The sequence below is a fragment of the Fonsecaea multimorphosa genome (genome assembly GCF_000836435.1).
Source record: "Fonsecaea multimorphosa CBS 102226 unplaced genomic scaffold supercont1.49, whole genome shotgun sequence".
In the NCBI taxonomy this organism is placed as follows: domain Eukaryota; kingdom Fungi; phylum Ascomycota; class Eurotiomycetes; order Chaetothyriales; family Herpotrichiellaceae; genus Fonsecaea; species Fonsecaea multimorphosa.
The window spans coordinates 91,866-111,008 of record NW_015971683.1 but is presented as its reverse complement, the minus strand read 5'-3'; the positions used below and the strand labels follow the sequence as shown (position 1 = coordinate 111,008).

Here is a 19,143-nt window from a genome sequence, read left to right as displayed (position 1 = left end):
AGCTTTCTGGTAACCCATCTGGCAACGGCCCGGCGGGTCGCATCGAAGCTGCTCCTGGCGGCTATGATCAGGGCGACTCGTACGCTCCTGGCGGGGATTCTCGTCCCTGGGCACGCCAGCCGGCTGGAGGGGGTGTTGCTCCTTGGCAACGAGACCGACAGGAACGACAGGACCGAGATTACGGTCAACGAGATCATGGTCAACGAGATCATGGTCAACGAGATCATGGCCATCGGGGTTACGAGAGTCGAGATTATAGCCACCGAGATGGCGACTCGTCGGTTCCTCCGTGGGCCCAGAGTCGAGGAGACGCACAAGGAGGATATGGTGGCGCTCCCGCGCAAGGAGCAGCTCCCTGGCAGCAACCGCAACAGCAGCAGCAGCAGCAGCAGCAGGGCCCGCCCGCGCAACACTACGGGTATGGTGGGTATCATGGTTACGATGCTCAACCCGCGTACGGCGTACCTCCCCCGTCGGCTCCTCCTGGACTCAGCTCCTTCTTGCAGCAATATGGCGGTAGCGGTGCTGCTCCCCCTCCACCTCCAGATGCACAGGCTCCTCCTCCGCCTCCGGATCAACCGCCCCCATCACCAGGCATGCGTGACTACTATCCACCACCACCGCCTTCGGCATAATGTGTTGGATGCTTCATCGGCTTCGGTCCAGATTGCGTGGACGGTTGCGAATGCGAGTAGGAGGGATTGGAAAGAACAGGATCATGGGGGTAAGGGACCAGCTGAACAAGACAAAATTGGATTGAAAGGATGGTGAAATTGCATTTGCTTTTCATGGCAACCCCAGCTACGGCGAGGTTGTTGCTGTTGTGTAATAAGTACTATTCATTTATCAATGCTGAGATTTATCCCGATATTGTCGTCTCGCTTCTCTCTCGATCACTTTTGGCCACTGACAGGCTGCCGTGAGGCTTCGATTGCGGTGCTGCGAATTGGGCCAATCACGAGGCACGAAACCGGCATGGCCCAAATGCGCTCTTGGCATTGAATGTAGCATCTTCGCCGTCCTCAAAGTTCCATCAAGTTCGTCTACAACTCCTTTGCCTTCACCACCCTTCTTCCACCTCTCCTCATCTATCTTTCGTCCCTACCTCGGTTTCCTCAATCACATACTCCAAAGGTTCTACTCACCAAAAAAGAAAGAGCCTGCCAAAAATGCCTCGTTCTCGCGGAGGTGCTCCTTCCCGACCTGCCCCGTCGCGACCGACAGCTCCGGCCGCAGCTCCTCGGTCTGTCGCGCCACAGCAGCAGCAACAACGTCCGATGACTACCACCGCTGCTGCTGGAGGCCACCCGAACGCACCCGCACAGCATGCCCCTCCTCCTGCTCAAGCATCGCAGGGTCCGGGGCTCTTTGGTCAGATGGCCAGCACTGCAGCGTGAGTGATACATTGCAATTTGCCTTGGCTCCGGCCCCCCCCGAATCCCCTGGTGCTGGAGAGTTTCCCGCGAAAAGGAAGTTATGCATCTGTGGAGCATGGATGCATTGCATCTTCCAAGGAAGAAAAAGAGCGGAGTGGAGGAAGAAAACAAAAGAAAAAGCTCTCGTCCCATTCATTGACTAACCTTTGCGTGAAAAAATGGTATAGTGGCGTCGCAGTTGGATCCTCAATCGGCCATGCCATCGGCGGCTTTTTCGGCGGCGGCTCCTCTTACTCCCAGCCAGCGGAGCAACAGCAGCAACAGCAACAGCCCACCGACGCCTACGCCCGAACCGGCGATGCCATGCCCAACGCTTTGTATTCTCAATCGAACTACTCGGCCACTGAGGCCACGGGCCCTTGTGCCGCGGACATCAAGAGCTTCACCGACTGCATGAACCAGAACCAGGGTAACTTGACCATTTGCGGGTGGTACATGGAACAGCTCAAGGCTTGTCAGCAGGCTGCGAGGCAGTATTGAGGAATGACCTCTAGGGTTCTCTGTGAGCCTGGCACTGGCACTGGCACTGGTTTGGTACCTCAAAATTTAATGGGAGGGTTAGACAAAGAAAGAGCATGTACGCATCAACATAAGGAGGACACACACTTGTAAATAGGCATGTGGTTGGAGCTCTCTGAAGTGGAGCATTGACTTGCAAGAGACAGAGAGAGAGAAAGAGGAGATGCTCAAAGACTGTCGCTTGCATTGATAGCATAGCGGGGGGCATGTTCGACTTAGAAATCTAGGAAAGGTGCCCAATCTTTCCCTGAAAAATGATATCCAAAAGTCTCTCCACTCAGAAGGATGTGTTTTCTCCCTGTGGTCTATGCCAGTCATGAAGGAGATCACTCTGCTTCGCAAAGGGTGATCCTCCGATCCTTGATCCATAGAGGGGCACCTTTACCTTTTACACTCTCATCTTAGCCCCTGGTGCATTTCTTCACGCTGAGAGAGGAAACAATGGTATAATACCACAACTACCTGAGAGGACCGGCTCGGAATTTGGGGTGGATGAAGTGTTTACTTACCAGAAGAAGGACCGCAGCTGCGGTTCATTGACGAGAGAATAGGTAGGAGGAGGAGGCCCTCCTGCAGAGCTTTCTGAGAAAAAGGGGGGAGAACACACCTGAAGACCTTGGCTTTTGGTTCCCTTTCTTTTGTCATGAAAGATGCTTTGCACACCCCGAGCCCTATCCCTCGCGCCGTTGTGGCGACCTCCGCTAGAAAGCTCCAAGAGGGATGCTAGAGAGGGAGAGCGGTTTTGGGGGGGAGGGGATTCAATGAGAGTTTTCCCGATTTCGCCTTTGTGCATGCCCATGGCTCATCTGAACCCTTGGAAGTATCTTGGGATTTTGAGCCCAGCCTTGAAAACAGAACTGGGTTCGTTTTCGTTCTGACGGCCCCACGGATTAAGAGGCCATCGGGTTGGGTTGCCTTGGTTTCTGGCCGGCATGAGATATCGGATCGTTTTCTTGGTTCTTGCCAACCCCATCTATGTATCTGTCTAGGTTTGGGTGAGTGATTGAATGAGGGAAGTGTGTATCCAGATGATCGACCGATCGAGGAAGCAAGGTCAGATCCAACCCCGTCGTTGATGTCCGGTGTCGTGTTCAGGTGGATGGAGGTTTCCGGGCATGTCAATATAGCCGGGGGCCGCAGGATCGCATTTGCTGGATGGAGGATCCGAGGGGTTCATGAGAGACAATAGGTAAACGTTCTCCCCGGGCGGCCACCATCATCGGCATATGCCAATCAGCTCTTCTGCAGGATCACTTTTCCTGGATAAAGGATCCGAGGTGTTCATGATAGAGACATTGATGAATGTTCTCCCGAAGCAGCCACCCATCATCAGCATGTGCCAATCCTCGTCTGCCTCAAGGAGCGAAAATGGACTGTGCAAACCGTCACCGTCGATATCCGTCTCATGGACGAACCCCATACGCCGATCGCGCAGAATACCGTGGTGCAAGACGGTCAGCAAGAAAAGGACCGAGACAAGTCTCTTGGGGAAGGATCCGAAAAACAATGTCCGGTCCACAACGAAAACCAATACCAACAAACACCACGAGCCACTGAGGACTCGGCCACGGTGGATCGTCATTGGACCACAATGTAGAGGCGGAGACCGTCTAGGGAAACTCGGTCAGCAACAGGGGCTGGCGGAGAGAGAGAGGAATCAGAGGCAAACCTGCTCGCTCTGAGCGTGGGGGATATCACAGATGGTTCTTGGTCTATTGGGCTGACCCGATCGACAAAAGGACCCGAGAGTTGGGAAGGGGAATAGCTCCAACGGCCGTACCTCTCGTTCCCTGAGGATCCAAGTACTCAGGTCTTGGAGGGAGAGGGGGTTGATGCCGAGCGCATCTCCCGAACCCGGTAAGTTGGTTCACAAGAACGGAAGTCAGCCTGATCTTCAGGTCTCGAACCTTGACCGACCAATTGATCTTCGGATCCTGGGTTCGGTATGGGAGGCGCGTGTGTGCCAGCAACACCCGGGGAATATGGTAATCAACTGATCGTCTCAGTCCCGCGCGCTGGGGGGAAGGGCGGCTGTGGAAAGTCAGATGAACCTCGGCAGCGTTGGTCGGGTCAAATGGTACAGGCTGCTGATAGTGGTTGTCTCTGCTCACCGTCAAGGTGGCGCCAGTCAACTCGCGAGAGTTTTGGTGCCTGGGGCGCTGCAGGAAGTGAGGAGGATCACCAACAGCCGTTACTCCCACCGCGTACGGACTAATTGGTCCGAGGCTGTATACCAAGTAGGTACCTTTTTGTTGCTGACCAAAGAAGTTGGTGCCTGGTGTGGCCGTGCAAGAGCCATGTGTGGGTAGAGCCATAGAGAAAGGGTCCCGAAGGAGAGTAAATGGGAACAGGATGACCTGCCCGCCTGGTGCAAGTTTGAACGAACACGAGGTGTCCGTCTCCACATCAATACCTTCCGGGCCTATGAAAACCCCCTGAGCTGCTGCCTTTTCCCGAAGTGGTGGAGGTGGCGCGGGTGTAAAGAGGAGGGAGTGGGCAAACGTCTTGTGGTCAGCGTCTGATTCCAAAATCGGTACTACCTTGGCCATGTTGGGTTGGACTACTGGCTCTTCGCGCGCGGTGCTGACAGGGTCAAGCTTTGTCGCACACCCTCTTTTCCGGCCGGTAGGCAGGGCCTTGAGGCTCTGGGGGACGAATCTGGTCATGGCCAGGGTGGAGAGGGGGGGCTAAGAATACCATCTTCTGGGTTTCTTTGATAAGCAAGAGTCGGTCAATGGATATTGTATACGAGGTGTGGTGGGGATGGATGGATGGATGGATGTTTGTCCCATAGGTCAGCCAGGGCTCGGGGGCCGAGATCCATCCACACACAAGTAGTCTGTTGGACCAAGTAAACGTTCGCCCGTCAGCTCCGTCCGTAACGGGTGTCTGGAACTGTGGGAGATGGTGGATAGTCAGCAGTTCTGAGAGCCTTGCTCACACCCATACAGCGAGGACTCGGGTGTGTAAGAGAGGAGAGCAGCAACAAAAGCGGCAACGTTGGGCGTCCGAGAGAATCGAGATGAAGGAACCAGAAGGATGACTGATCATGTCAGCCAGCTGGGCCAATAGTGAGTGAGGAACCAGCCTTTATTTCCATATGGGCACGGCATTAAGACGGTGAACCGCTTATTGTCGTGTGTAATATCAGGCCCGACATGGTGTGGTGGTACAAACCCCGCCTTACTAGACGTAGGGCTGAGCGACGACAATGACAATGCCGGAATTCGAGCCGCCTTTGCGCCCTGGCTCGTCGGAAACATCTCCTGCTTGGAGTCATATTCTCAGAATCCAATGTTTTGCCCATTGTAACGGTGCCCTTTGTGCCCTTCCACACCAAAAGTTGAGTCAGCAGAGAAGGAGATGCTTTTCCCCTGCCGACCAATAACAATGCCCAGTCGAGGAATTGCACGATTAAACTTCGGTCAGACTGAGACTCATATTCCTCCTCGTACCGTGTCCTCGGTTCTTTTGGGTTATACTCGGCGGAGATAAGTGGACGCTGGCTTGGTTTCTTCACATGGTGCCATATACTGTATATTTGTGGATGGTCAGCTAGTATCAACCCGACTTACCTAAGTTAACCCTACGAAAGGGCGTGGTGGACTATAACGAGTATGCAGGTACGGGGACTGCCATCCCACTAGGTTCGCTGCGATGGCGCCAGCGTTCGTTCGATCGTTTGGTCGAGACGCTGAGGGGCAAATAAATGAATGAAGAGATGCTCTCGGGTGACTCACTGACATGCGAGCGCGATGTTACCACGGTTCACCTCGCATTCGTTCACGTTTACTGTCTTTGTCCCTGTTCTCGCAAGGGCGCGCGACGCGCCTCTTCGTATGTTTGTGTGATAGTCCATAGCATAGCATTGTGTGTGTAAGGCAGATTGGTGGCGAGCATACCAAGGGCAAGCTAGGGTCCAGCACAGCCATCAGGCAGGAGAATCAGGCAAGCGATCAAGAAGATTTGCGGGGAAGGAGCCAGGGTCGTAATACACCAAATGCAAATAGTGTCCAACCTCTTTTGGGTAACTGGGAAAGGGAATCAGAAAGCGTATCAACGAGGGTTCAACTTCGCTTCGGCTTCTAAGAATACTAGGTATGCACAGCCGCCATGGTACGCGGCCAGCTTATTGGTTGACCGCAAAAGTACAAACGATTGACTGGCACAGCCTCTGCCGACAGTGTGGAGAGCATGACAAACAATCATCAGCCCGTCCTTCGAGAAGGTTGCCGTATCTGGTAACCTGACCCTTTCTGCTGAGATCCAAGCCACTAGCCAGCATACTACTACTAGTAGTGCTAGTAGTGCCTCCAGCAGCGGGCTCTAGCGAGAGCCAAGGCGTCATAGCGCTGTAACCCACGATCTGCGACACCAAAAGCCCGCCCAAAGGTCGGGGGGTGTATTCGCTTCCTAAAACAGTTCAATGTGCGAATAGGGATCGCCCAGAATCCAAATTCCCATCTCTTGACGAGTAGCTCACCGCATATCCGTGGAATGCGCATGCCAGGGTCGCTGACGAGGGTCTTCTGCTTTGGGTATCTCGTTAACTGGTGGAGTTGATCAGGATGCCTGACTCCTTGCCTGATTTTGCCCTCAGGCAACCGCGAATCTGATTCGTCGCCCTAGGTATGCATTTTCGTGGCATTTTGTGCACTTTGACACCAAGGGGGAAAAACAACGCGTGCGGGAAATTATGTTGCCATGCCCTTCTCGGAGCCTTGAAACGTCCCCCGCAAAAGGGTCACGAGCGCAACTTTGAGGCGACGAAGAGGATTCGGAATCCCTCGCAAACCTCGGAAGGGCGCACATTGTATCGTCCGCACTCCCGCTCCTTCACGATCACGAGGCTGAAGTCGGAGTGTTTTAGAAGGTGCAGCTTTGCGAAGGGTGGGGAAGGGCGGAGGCAAAACAGAGAGTGAGGGATCCTTTGGTTTTGGTGCTGCATATGGATGACTGGATGACTGGATGACTGGGTGACTGGGTGGCTGCACAAATCGGCCGACGACAGTGCATTGTGCACGATCGCATTGAGGACCAGAATGTGCCCGCGGGGTCCGTCCATGGAGATTGCGAAAGGCCGAGAGCGCGAGCCAAACAGAGGCAGAGGCTTGAGAGAAACCAAAGACTGCATCTCGGACGAATAATTCGTCCTGGCGGCGGCGTTTGGCAAGGACAAAAGCTGCACAACGTCAACGCTATACCCCATCCAGTACTAGCCTGAAGCATAACCTGCGTGCAGGCTCGTCATGACTTTGTTATGCCCGACGGCCACTTTCGGACCCGGCACGAAAAATAATACCTGGCACCCACCTGGGAGTATGCTGGCAGAACCGGCCGAGCTCTTGACCGGAGTCTCAATCGCCCGTCTCCCCCTGTTTGCATGGATGCCTGGCAAGTTGGCGCCAGCCTGGCAGAGCGCCAAGCTTCGAAAGCAGCATGAAACGCTTTCCTCGTCCAGCAACCCTGCTGAATACGGCGATCAGGCAACAACGAACCACCATTGGGTGACCGGTTCGCAGGTTGTTCCGAATACGGCCAATACGGGGCTGTGAGGGTGGCTTGCACAGCATACTCGTAACAACCATCCGCATTGGTATACGAATGCGAGCACTCAATACGGTAGACGGGTTGCAACAGGCACGAGATTGCGAAGATCATGGCGCCCATGTGGCTGCCGTGGCTTGTCCTCGCTCTCCTCGCTCTCCTGTCTCAATCAGGTAGAGATAACCTAGAACTGGGGAACGAACTCGTCGCGCGATGCTTAGGGGAGATCTCTCCATCGCAGGCAGCCAGCAATCTTGATGCAAGCTCAGCCCACGGCGACGCGACAACGAATACACTTCCTGGAATAAGTGTCTACCTACGAGTACCGAGTACGGGGTTTGGGTGTCAAGTCGATCAGGAGATACTCGGCCAGTGCGATAGCAATCAGCGCCATGAGATGAAGCCCGAGGAATACGATAGCGAGCGACCCTAACTCTCCGGGGACTTGGATAGGGCGTGCACAGCATCCCCGGGAGTGTACTCGGTAACAAGTTATAGGCGGGGTTGGAAGTGTTTGAGAGCCCGCGCAGGCAGTATTGTGCCACCTGAGACAGAGTTCCTTAGGCGTCTCGAGCTACCCCTCAGCAGGGCCTCAGGCCCCTCAGCCAGCCCCCATAAACGAGAAGACCCTCGTGTTGTCCTTCCTCCACCGCTAGGGCTTCAGAGCTGACGGCCATTCCACCAATACCAAAGCGAAACGACCCGTTTGACCACAGGAAACGTACACATGCGGTGTCCTTCCACACAGATCCCCCCACCAGATGGACAAGCTGGATGAAACCCGAAAGCATCAAAAGGACTTGGATGAATTAGGAAAGAGTTCTGGGAGCTGGGCGTTGCAGTCAAGCGTTTGGCTGCCAAATTATTGAGCACATCCAAGGAAGAATATCATGCTGCTAGGAAAATTTTCATCTTTGTGGCTTGCCCGGATAATAGAGCCAAGGAGTCCGTGTTGAAGGCATGGTGTTTAGAAAGCATGGGTGGGATTGCGAGCAACGTTTTGGGCAGGCGCACAGTGCAATACGCACCAGGAGTCACCCTGGGTGCCAGTTGAGTGGGCAACTGGATTACGAGAGCACAGCAATGTTGAATTGTCACATCCAGAGTCCAGAACACGGTTGACCGCCAGGTGGTAGTAGACCAGGAAGGCCATCAGCCAAAGCAAAGGTTACAACGCACTGGCTTACCAAGACGCAGAGCAAGGACGGTCAACCATTGGGTCAGTGGGTGGACCAGCGCAACAGGACATTTCTCAGCACGTCCTCAGCAGTTACTCCCTAGGAAATGCTGTCATTGAGCTTTCTGCCAGAGCCAGCCGCCTTGTCGCCTTGTTTCCTCTTTCTGATCAAATTATTATGTATGGGAGAATGGGGGAATCCGTAGAGTAATCGGGCCAAAGCTGCCCATGATCCCTCCTCGGAAATCAGCCCATACGCAGTAATCTTGCCAGTTTACGCCGGCTATTGATGGAGGGATGTGCCCAATAGACATGAAACACAAGGAAGCACAGCAACACCAGGCAACGAGAAGAGGGATGCCGTAAGAAACGGGGGTGGAGGGTGAGATCAGCCGAGTGAGTTGTTCGTAGAGAGTAGCTCGTAGCTTGGGTGAGCCCCAAAGAACGAAGAACGACGGTCAAGGACATTACTCGACTCGGAACTGATTGCGAGCCTGGAGCCGAAGAGGGAAGAGCAACGAGGTGCAACAAACCCCCCGAAGATCAGGCAGACGAAGACGGCCGAACCTAGTGAGCAGTGAGTAGTGAGTGACACTGGGCACGGTGGGCAGAGTGGTCAGTTTGGCCGTGTTGCTGCATAACGACACAATGACATGCTGCTTTCAGATTTCTCAGCCTGCAGCCCCGCTTGTTCCCTTCCAGGCAAAGAGTCAAAGAGTCAAAAGAGTGACTCGGAGAGAACGTAACACCGCCCTCGGGTTTAGTCTTGGGGGGCCCGTCACAGCCCTGCTGGCGTGCAGGTGTGCAAGCTGACCAGGGCCAGGGGGGCTGACAGGGGACCCCTGTCGCTTGGTGGAGTTCGGTCTTTACGCACGCTTGATCCTCTCTCTCGCACCCGTTTCTTACTCAGGCACCTTCAATAATCCTAACGTTAATGGGCCCCCCATACCAGCGCCTTCTTACCAACCGTGAGTTTACAAAAGAACTCGTCCACCCACCCCTCCAACCAGCCTCCTTTCTTCTCTCCATCATCAACACAACTACAACAAACAACAACAACATCTTGATGAACATCCAGCATTGAGAAGTCAAGCCAACAGTTGAGCCAACAGTTGAACCAACACGGCTACCAAACTAAAAACCACCACCACCAGTCCCCACACCCAGTGACTCAGAAACAAATCCCATACCAAACATCAACAAGCAAAATGCCTTCCTCAGTCACTTTCTCCGCTTCTACAGCGAACACCAAATCCGCCAGCCAATCCATCTACACCCGGCCTCCTCAGAAGAAGCAGAAGATGAGCATCACTCAGACCTACTTCCTCGCCCACAGTGCTCGCGGCAAGCTCTCTCGCGAGGCTGCCCGGCCTGACCACGACCTCCGCCTGTTGGTCGGACACGCCAACATGCTCGACTCTCTGATGCTTGATCTGGCCAACGCCGAGCAGGAGCAGGAGCGGTGGTTCAACAACATCGTCAACGGATCTCAACAGGAGGAAGAGGAGGAGAGACATCGACACGTCGAGACCATTGTGGAGGAGCCCGAAGCCGACTGGGAACCAGAAGATGCGGCCTCGTCTGAAGAGGAATCCGAGGACGAGACCGAGCAGAAGCCAGACACCCAGGTGACCGCCATCGAGGTCGACTCCGATATGGAGGATGACGACGATGACAACGAGGACCTGACTCTGGTCCGCACTGCCTCCCGACACTCACCTCCAGAGCTCAGCCTCGACACCGACTCGGACTCGGAAGACGAGCACATGCCACCCTCACCACCCACCACCACGATACAAGTCCTGAGCGAGAAGCAAAGACAAGCCATCGCCACGACTTCATTCTACGACGCCAAGGACACCGCCTCGTTATCACCCGAAGAGTCGGAAGCCTTTGAAGAAGAAGGCTTCTACCTCCCTTCAAGACAACAGCCAACCATAATCGCTGCCTATTGAGCAGGTTGGTTGACTGTTCCTTGGAAAACGACTCTTGTGATACCCCGAGCGTTCTAGCATTCACGTCTTTTACGAGCATGGTGTTTCTGGGCATTTGACGCTTCTGGATTTAGCGGTGGAACCAAAATGTATTCACACGGAAATTTGGGCCAGTCTAGGAGGAACAACAGCAAAGAGCACGAGAGCAGTGCGAGATCGGGGAAGGGACTCCAAAGCCTCATTGCCAACCCAGTAGTCGTGGCCTCTGTGCCAGCCTGGGGAAGCACTGTGGGAATTGGAAGCCCATCCTCGTTGTCGACACGGCTTCAACATTCTTGGCTCTGGTTTCTCAATATGACTCTACTCTATGTACAATGGCAGATAGTTCTCCCTCGATGTTAGGATCGAAGGTCGAGACACCTGACAAAATGATAATCATCTGAAAAACAAAAGCAAATTGTTCGATTGTTTCATGCCTTTGCGCATTGTTTGAGCACAACTCTGTGACTTCTTTCGATCTCCGATCACCAGACGCCTACGCCTTGTTTGCAGAGGTGGTGATTGCCATTCGCGCTTAGATTAAAGCCGACCGACGATGGTGCGGGATGGACTCTGGAATGAAATCTCTCCGAGAGTCCTAGCCTGCCTTGCCTGCTGATCATGCCATGCTGGTCCCCTTGAGTCACTCGGAATCGGAATTTTGCTTTTTTTCGTTCCAGAGGCCCAACTCTCGTACGCAGGAGCGGAGCTTAGGGCCTGAATTTGCGGCCGAAACCATCCGTGGGCCGCCCCAAAAACTACCTGTGATCACTTCGTACCTACTACCAACCACTGCTCGTACCCGTAACGCCCCCCAAATTCATTTTCTCGGGCCCGGGGGTGGTCAGCCATTATTTGGTGCGAGGGCCGAAAGGAAATTCATTCAATCAAATCAGAAATTCCAAAGGGGGCCGCACTTTTGCCCTTGGCTCTTTGGGGCTCTTTGGCTCACCGTTCAAGGTTTTATTCAGCATTCATTATTATTATTATCATCATGATTATTGCTATACCCCCCTTACCTAGGCAGTTATTCTCTCCCCTTGGTTCATCTTGGGGCGTGATTTTGTCGTCCGGCTACAATGCGACCCACGTGCGAATCCTGCACTCGCCCCGAATTCCTCCATATCTTACTTATTGGTGTTTCTTAGTTTCCTTACTTCCGTTGTGTTTTTTGCCCCCCAATGGGTCGTTTCTGCAGTGCACTTTCGGCTTCTCTCACTTGTTTTCTTAATTCCCTCCCTCTCACTCTCCACCAAGCAATGTTTAATCCAAGAGTGTTTTTTCATTCTTGAATTTCTAACCATGGCCAATCAGCGCCTACCGCTCCCGTAAGCAAATGCCAATGTCCTTGGCCACACAGAGAGTCATCGGAATAACTCGTTTGTCTCTCCATGCCTGATGACTTCGAACGTGCCTGGCCTGGCTCTCAAAACCACTTTCTTTCTGCCTCAGGAATCTCCAGCTCACCGAAGCTGAAAGGATTGCCCTCGTGAAGTGGTTGTCCAGCAGGCCTGCATTGGGCTTACTCGGTCCTGATGCAGCACCGTCTTTGGCCACCCTGTTGTTAGTTTTCACCAGCCAGGCTTCCACTGCGAAAACGTTTCCGCTGCTCCCAGTACAGTGGTCAGTGCCCGCGACATCATTCCGGATACCCACGGGGGTGTTTCTGTTTGCTTGAGTCAGCTGCAGAGGTGGACGCGACAACATTCTTTTGATTTCTTCGTTGCGATAACGTCCCTCTCTTCAGATCGCTTCGAGTTCCACGGCGTGTTGCCTTGAAGAAAAGATCTGCGTGAACGAATGTCCATAAACACTCCCTCCTTCTTCGTATCTGACCATGACCTGGGGAGGGCATGGACCTGGCACATGCTCCCTCCTGTCTGGCAGTACGTATACCCTCCAAATCTCTGTCTGAAGAGGTCAGTGGACACGCTGATCAGGCGCCCTTTCACGCCCATGATTCTGCGTTCTCATGAATCATTGCTCTTTCGAAGTGTCGTGGCTTTTGTTTGCAAAGTTTGAGGCTGCTTGGTCCATCATTCCCAAAGAGGGGATTGCAAAGAGGAGGATCCAGAGAGCCCGGTCACCTTATCAGTGCCCAAACAAACCATGTGTTGATATTCAGGCCTTCAGAGCGACGGGACGCCTTTTGGGGCCCGAAAAGGGATTTGCGGTGACCCTTACTTCTCCTATTGGGAAGTCGGTCCCATTGGAGAAACCTGGCCCTGCTTCGTTTGGTATACCCTTTCACGTACTCAATTCGATCATCAGGGTTCAGCTGTCGCCAAAGCTTGGTATTTGGCAGGTTTTCAACCTGCTGCGTTGCCGGTTCCTGTGATGTGATGGCTGTCGATCGGTGGCCTTGCACGTGCTGCAGAAGGTCGGCTGAGTTGCCTTCGTACAACCTCCTGGAATCAAATGGTACAAACAAACCATTCCTTAGGTAAGGTAGGTACCTCGTATCTTTCTTCTCTCCTCCTCTTCCTCGTCTCGCTATGCTGTAAAAGATCGACACACTACCCTCATAGGACTAGCGCTGTCTTCGCTGCTGACTGATCCCCAATGCTGCTGCACCACACTGCATACGAGGTAGTTGCATAATTTTATTTGAGATGATTTGAGAATAACATGCCGGTCGATGCCCCTCGTTCTAATCTCCCTCTGTCATTCGCTTGACCTGGCGAACCTTCTGACCGAAGCAGAGCGAGCAGGGCCAGCAGAGCAAGCAGAGAGCACAGCAAAAGTGACCAGACAGGCTTCACGGGCGCGGCAGATCGACGATCCGGAGCACCGGATACGCTTGCTTCCAGACTTGGTTGTGATCATCAGGTGACGAGATCTGGTGGACATCGGACGGCGGATGAAGGAGCCATCGCAAATCATCTGTGCCCTTAGCGAGCCAAGCGAAGACCAGGGCTCGGGTTTGTATCTCACTGGTCGGCCGTTGAATCAGCCAAAGGCTTCAGTTGGGGGACTGGGGGGCCGTGGCCCTGGTTTGCTGGTTGGTCTCGGTTCCAACGCCACGTCGCTCCGCCAATCGTCCCTTCGCATCCTGTCGGTACAAAAAGCTGTGCCCAATATGAAACCTTTGGAACCCGTGACCGGTGTTTCGACAACCCTTTTCCCTGCAATGCCATTGATAGTGCGGCCTGCATCCTCCTCGCACTTCGTTCTGCAAGCTGTACTCGGTATTGTGTATCCTTTTGCCATTAAGAGGTATCCCAATTCCATCCTCGTCCTGCTGAAGAATGTGCCACAAAGACATGACAATGACTCGCCAACCGTCGAACGAATCTCGCACAGGGCTTGAGTCAGCAAACAGCAGATCTCACAAGGATCTGGTTTCCCTGAGCCGCTCTTTGTCCCCCACATGATCTCCTTAGCTATGCAAGCTGAGCTCGTCAATTCTGAGGTCTGCACGGTGAGCCTGGCATTGAATGCACTGCGCGAGGCGGGATACTTGGTAATGGCGTGGATGACACAGCATTTGACTCTGGGGAAACCCAGTCAACAGCTTGGTCAAGGAGGCATCTTGCGTTCATGCTGGCTGCCGGCGCGGTCGATGTGCTCTCCCTGGTTGGAACCGTTGGCATTTTGCCACGGCTGAATACGAGCGCCATGGTTTGGTCCAGACGGCACCTGCATACGAATCCATGAGGATGATTCGAGAGAGCCATGCTTTCAACCCGCCAGCACGAATCATCTCGGTGTCTAGCCATTCCCTTTTCGCTGTGTCTTCTAGAAACACTAGAAACTGGCTGAGTGAGCTACTTTGTCATGCAGCTGTGCCTTTGGGGCAGTTGAGAAACCCCCTAATTGGACCTGCAGTGGGGATTTCCTAGAACGGAATATACTGCCTCGTCAGCACCACCAATCCACCAAGCCCTCCAAAGGATCTATCATCTGAGCAAGCGAGTCACTACAGAAGACGGTCGGGACAACCATACCGTGTTTGACCTTAGAGGGAGCACAGTCCACCTGCATGCACGTCCCCTAGCTCCTTGGGCCCTTGGAGACCAGGTTGGACGGGCTTTACCACCATGGAACCTGTCACTGTTGCACTTGGTCAACTGGGACCAGCAAGGCTGGAGGCTCCGCTCAGAACACAACGTCCGTCCTGTACGGATTCCAGCTTAAGAAGGTGGATGGATAAGGTGGACGGTGTCCGGCTCCTTCTGCCCCTCTGCCCCTCCCCTTGGAAGAGATTTTTCGTTCCCCCGCCAGCTCTCCTATCGACTCGGATACACGAGGCTACAAAACTAAGTAGCCACATGTCCACAATGCCGTCACCGCCAGCCTTCGGACGACGCCGTTATGGAGACTTCCATCGCGGTGGCGCTCGGATAGTGTGCTCGTTGACGTCGCCGGCGCTCTCCACTCGTTATCACACAGTGGGATGCAAAGTACAACGATTTCGTGCTAATGAATCTGCAGACTAGGTCACCACCAACGCTAGGGTCTGGCCGCAACTCGAAGGAGCGACCCTGCTCCAGCAACAGGCTGAATACCAGGAAAATCACCCGGACAGGCGAGATTCTGATCCTACGGCTATGCGAGAGAACGATCCATGGAAGCTATGGAGCTTCGGTTGACAGACACCCTTACCCACCTACCGAAGGTCTTCTGTCCACTTGTATTCAGCCCCCTCGCCCAAGGAGGACTACTGCAGATGAAATCAGCCTCATTTAAGCACCTCTTGCTGCTTTACAAGGTCTCATAGGAGCTGTGGAGTTCCCCTGATGGTTACTTTGCCATGCTGCAATTCGACGTTTGCATAGAAGGTCTCATGGAAGATGTGGAGCTCTCTCGATGGTCACTTTGCCAGGCTCCATGCCCTACTACTGACTGCTACTCTTCCTCCGACCTGCACGACATAGCTCGGATAAGGCTGGAAAGGGTTCGAGGTATGCAAGAGAACGTCTCATGGGAGCTGTGGGACTCCTTCGAAAGGGCGACGGTCCCCTCCTGACGCCTGTCAAGGTTTCGACGTATGCAATAAAGGTCTCATGGAAGCTGTGGGCCTGCTTCGAGAAAGGTACGGTTTCCCCCTTTGAAGCTCGTCACCCTGTCGCTTCGTTGCCCACCCTCGCCGTATGCAAGAGAAGGGTCTCATGGAAGCTGCGGGACTGCTTCGAAAACGCGACGGTCTGCCCCCTGTCCCTGTCGCTGAGCTGCCCACCCTTCGCCAGTCGGGAGGTGCCCTTGTTTTTTTTTTTTCATCTTTCGCACCAAGCGAATGCAATCCACAAGCGAAGCCGAAGTTGACCCTACCCATCTCCCCTCTCCATCGTTACTTCAATAAGGCAAGAAAAAGGACGCACGCGAGCATTCAAGCCGCCTTTGGAGGTTGTGTGGGTCTTGCGTTACGATGATGGGCTTCCCCAACCAGGGCACCGCTCGTTGTCGCTCTCAGATGAGGAGGGGCGATGACGATGTGACCAGGGGGTCTCCCTGTCCTGCCGAAGCTTTTCTGGACGTGCCGGTAGCGACGACCCTGGCGAAACTTGTGGGTCGCGTCAGGTAGGGACTCGGAAGGTGATGAAGATGATGCAAGGGGCAAAAGAACAAGTCTAGAAGGCGAAGCAGAGAATGGCCCACCTCTGTATGCGTGTGCGTGTGTGGATCGGAGCGCGTATGTAAACCTAGGCCCTCGACCGAGCACGACACGTGAGAAGCACACCCGGACAGGGCAGAGCAGAGCAGGGCTCAACAGAGCGGGAAATCATCGGCCAAGAGGTCATGCGGTACGGTAGGTAGTGTGACTATTCGCTCTCTGGTAGACAATTCGGGGATTCTTGGCCTGAAGCACATTATTATCTATCTCGTTTCCAAAACCGAAAGAAACTCGCGAATGCAGGTAGGTACTTAGGTAGGTAGGTAGCCCAGTCCACGCCCCATACAAAAGCGTGCACAATGCTCATTTCAAACCATTATTGCAATATAACCTCCCTGGAAGTCTACTTACTTCTACTTCTTCTTCGCATCATCCTGCATGCCCTGCACGATCCACTGACTCGCCTTCTTTGCGTACTCCTCAATCCCGGCCTTATCCTTGAGGCGCTCCTTGATGGTGAGCGGCTTGGGGACATCGCAGCCCCTTTTCACCGCGGGCCTGCTGCTCATCATGTCCTCCCACTTTTTGAGGTTGGGGAACTCGTCAATGTCGACGCCAGCCCAGCCCGCGTAGATGACCCAGCCGATGGTGGTGATGTCGGCGACCGAGATGTGGTCGCCGACGATGAAGCCCGATTTGGAGGTCTGCAGGTGCTTGTCCAGCACGCCGTACAGGCGCCGGGTTTCGTTGACGTAGCGGTTCATGCCGTACTCGATCTTCTGGGGCGCGTATCTATGGACACAAAAATTAGGAGTTTGGGTTCGGATGTGAATGTTTCTTCGCTTTTGCCATGCTTGGGTATGACGCGGTGGGCCCTCCTCTCTGTCTCTCTTTTCCGTCATGGCTATCTCTGCTTCCTGCTTCGCCCTCTACAGAACAGAAAGAAAATGGTAGGGTGAAAAAAGGCCAAGAACAACCTCCCTCGAGAGTCGCCCGTAGGTAGTCTTACCTCACAAAGTGATTCGCCTGGCCCTGCATCGGCCCCAGCCCGGCATTCTGCCAGAACGTCCAATTGACCATCTCATAAAACTCGCGGGTGCCGCGGGGGTAACTGATCTTGTGGTCCTGGCTGTCGTACTCGTCGATCAAATACTGCAGGATCCCACCGGCCTCGAAGAGGCGGATTTTCTGGCCGTCGCCGCGGAACGTGTCGGTCATGGCGGGGATGCGGCCGTTGGGGTTGATCTCGAGGAACCAGGGTTCCTTTTGGCGGTTGGTCGAGATGTCGATGTGCTCGACCTTGTAGGGCAGGCCGAGCTCCTCGAGCGCGATGGAGATTTTGAGCCCGTTGGGCGTCGAGTCCGTGTATAGCGTGATGTTGGGCGTGTGAGGGGTCGTCATGGTGATGGACGAAGTGGATGGGTTGCCTGTGGTGGTGATGTGTTGGGCTTGTTGTTCAAGGCGATGGGTCATTTGTCGCCTGTTTCGAGTTATAGCCTTACGAGTACCTAGGTAGCTGTATAGCTATCTCTGTGGTGCTTCGCGACGTCAATGACACAATCATGACAATCCCCCACAATTTTTATATTGGAGAATGGCCCTCACAACTATACGCTCTACATACGAGCCCTGTGAACCCCACCCAAGACCACCCTTTGACTACCTAAGGTTCAACAGCCTCGGATGATTAGTGAATCATTTGGAATTCCGTCACTTCCTTCCCCTCACAGCACAGCACCAGACAGCATTACCAAGAGTTTGCTGTCTCTCCGTGGGACCAACCTGGGCGTGTGTCCGAATGCGGTCGCCGGTGTTGTCTCCGGCGCCCGAATTCGGGGCGTAAAGTCGACCCTCCGTCCTCCGCTCGCGGCTGGATTTGAAAGCAAGTTCTCTCTTTCTTTGCTAAACTCTATCGCTGGGCAAACAACTTGTCTCAGATGTGATTGGAGGTTCAAGGACATGTCCCATCACAAGCCGAGGCCGGGCAAGGCTGAGCCGGTGGAACCGATGCCATATGCGTCGCGGCGCGCAATAGGGCAAGAGGAGTGAAAAGCCCGGTACGGCGCTAGAGAGAGGGTTTGTCAAGAGGGAGATCAGGGGTCAAAGAACTTCCCGGCGGATGTGCTCTAGGGAAAAATTCTCAGGGTTAATGTGTGCTGGAAGGTGAAGCATGTACTGATTTACTGACAGTGAAAGAGGGAACGGCCGCTGCGAGGTCACCAGCGTCAGAGGACCTGGGCGGCGGAGCGATTGCTGCTCCCTTGGCTACGAGGAGCACGTCGACCATGTCAGTCCGATCTGGGCAATAGTCCAACATTATTGCACAGATGTAGTGCATTGTTTTGAGGCAGGTCGTCCTGGACACAGACAGCCTTGGGCAGCACCAGCATTGTGAAAACTGCCAGTGCTCGCAGCTCCCTTTTGGGACTCACCCCAGACCACACCTCTTTCAAAACCGCTCACCTCGTCACACACTCGTCTTCTCACCTTCCATCACCGTCGTCTTTGACCAGGCCCGTGTTCCTTCTGGAGTCCCATCTCCACGCCCACCACTCGACCAGGATCTAAAACTATCGGGCAGGTTAGATGTGGTGCGGTTCCTGGGTGCTCCCCATAAATTCTGGCCGTCGCTCTAAAAAATTTGCGCCTTGAAGTTCCCCCCCTTCTCTCCTCCAAGAAGGACGAAGAAAAGAAACCAGAAGTCGAGTCCGACTCCCAGGCCGAGGGCTGTGGAGTTCTCTTTCGAGCATCGCCAACTCAAGCTGCCGACGGTCCTCCCGTCAAGGTATATCTCCGTCGCCAGTACCTTCGAGGCCCCCTGACCCTTCATTTTGCCGCTGTCATTAGTATGCGTATCGCCAGTACCGACGACCTATAGGCTCGAGCAAGGGTGAACGAGTTGACGAGGTCTGCGGCGGTTAGAGGGATATCTCTAAG

General features: G+C 54.1%; 4 protein-coding genes across 4 annotated transcripts; 3 read left to right on the top strand and 1 right to left on the bottom strand.

Moving 5' to 3' along the window:
* Positions 1 to 63: 63 nt before the first annotated feature.
* Positions 64 to 635, top strand: Z520_12205 (uncharacterized protein; the record flags this gene model as incomplete). Its single annotated transcript, XM_016782692.1, has 2 exons — positions 64 to 327; positions 363 to 635. The coding sequence occupies 2 exons, from the start codon at positions 64 to 66 to the stop codon at positions 633 to 635; spliced, it is 537 nt and encodes a 178-aa protein (XP_016626244.1).
* Positions 636 to 1,169: 534 nt separating this feature from the next.
* On the top strand, positions 1,170 to 1,916 carry Z520_12204 (uncharacterized protein; the record flags this gene model as incomplete). Its single annotated transcript, XM_016782691.1, has 2 exons — positions 1,170 to 1,393; positions 1,604 to 1,916. The coding sequence occupies 2 exons, from the start codon at positions 1,170 to 1,172 to the stop codon at positions 1,914 to 1,916; spliced, it is 537 nt and encodes a 178-aa protein (XP_016626243.1).
* Positions 1,917 to 9,887: 7,971 nt separating this feature from the next.
* On the top strand, positions 9,888 to 10,634 carry Z520_12203 (uncharacterized protein; the record flags this gene model as incomplete). Its single annotated transcript, XM_016782690.1, has 1 exon — positions 9,888 to 10,634. One exon carries the CDS (start codon positions 9,888 to 9,890, stop codon positions 10,632 to 10,634), a length of 747 nt encoding a protein of 248 aa, XP_016626242.1.
* A 5,985-nt stretch (positions 10,635 to 16,619) lies between these two features.
* Positions 16,620 to 17,607, bottom strand: Z520_12202 (uncharacterized protein; the record flags this gene model as incomplete). Its single annotated transcript, XM_016782689.1, has 2 exons — positions 16,620 to 16,998; positions 17,216 to 17,607. The coding sequence occupies 2 exons, from the start codon at positions 17,605 to 17,607 to the stop codon at positions 16,620 to 16,622; spliced, it is 771 nt and encodes a 256-aa protein (XP_016626241.1).
* Between the last annotated feature and the right edge of the window lie 1,536 nt (positions 17,608 to 19,143).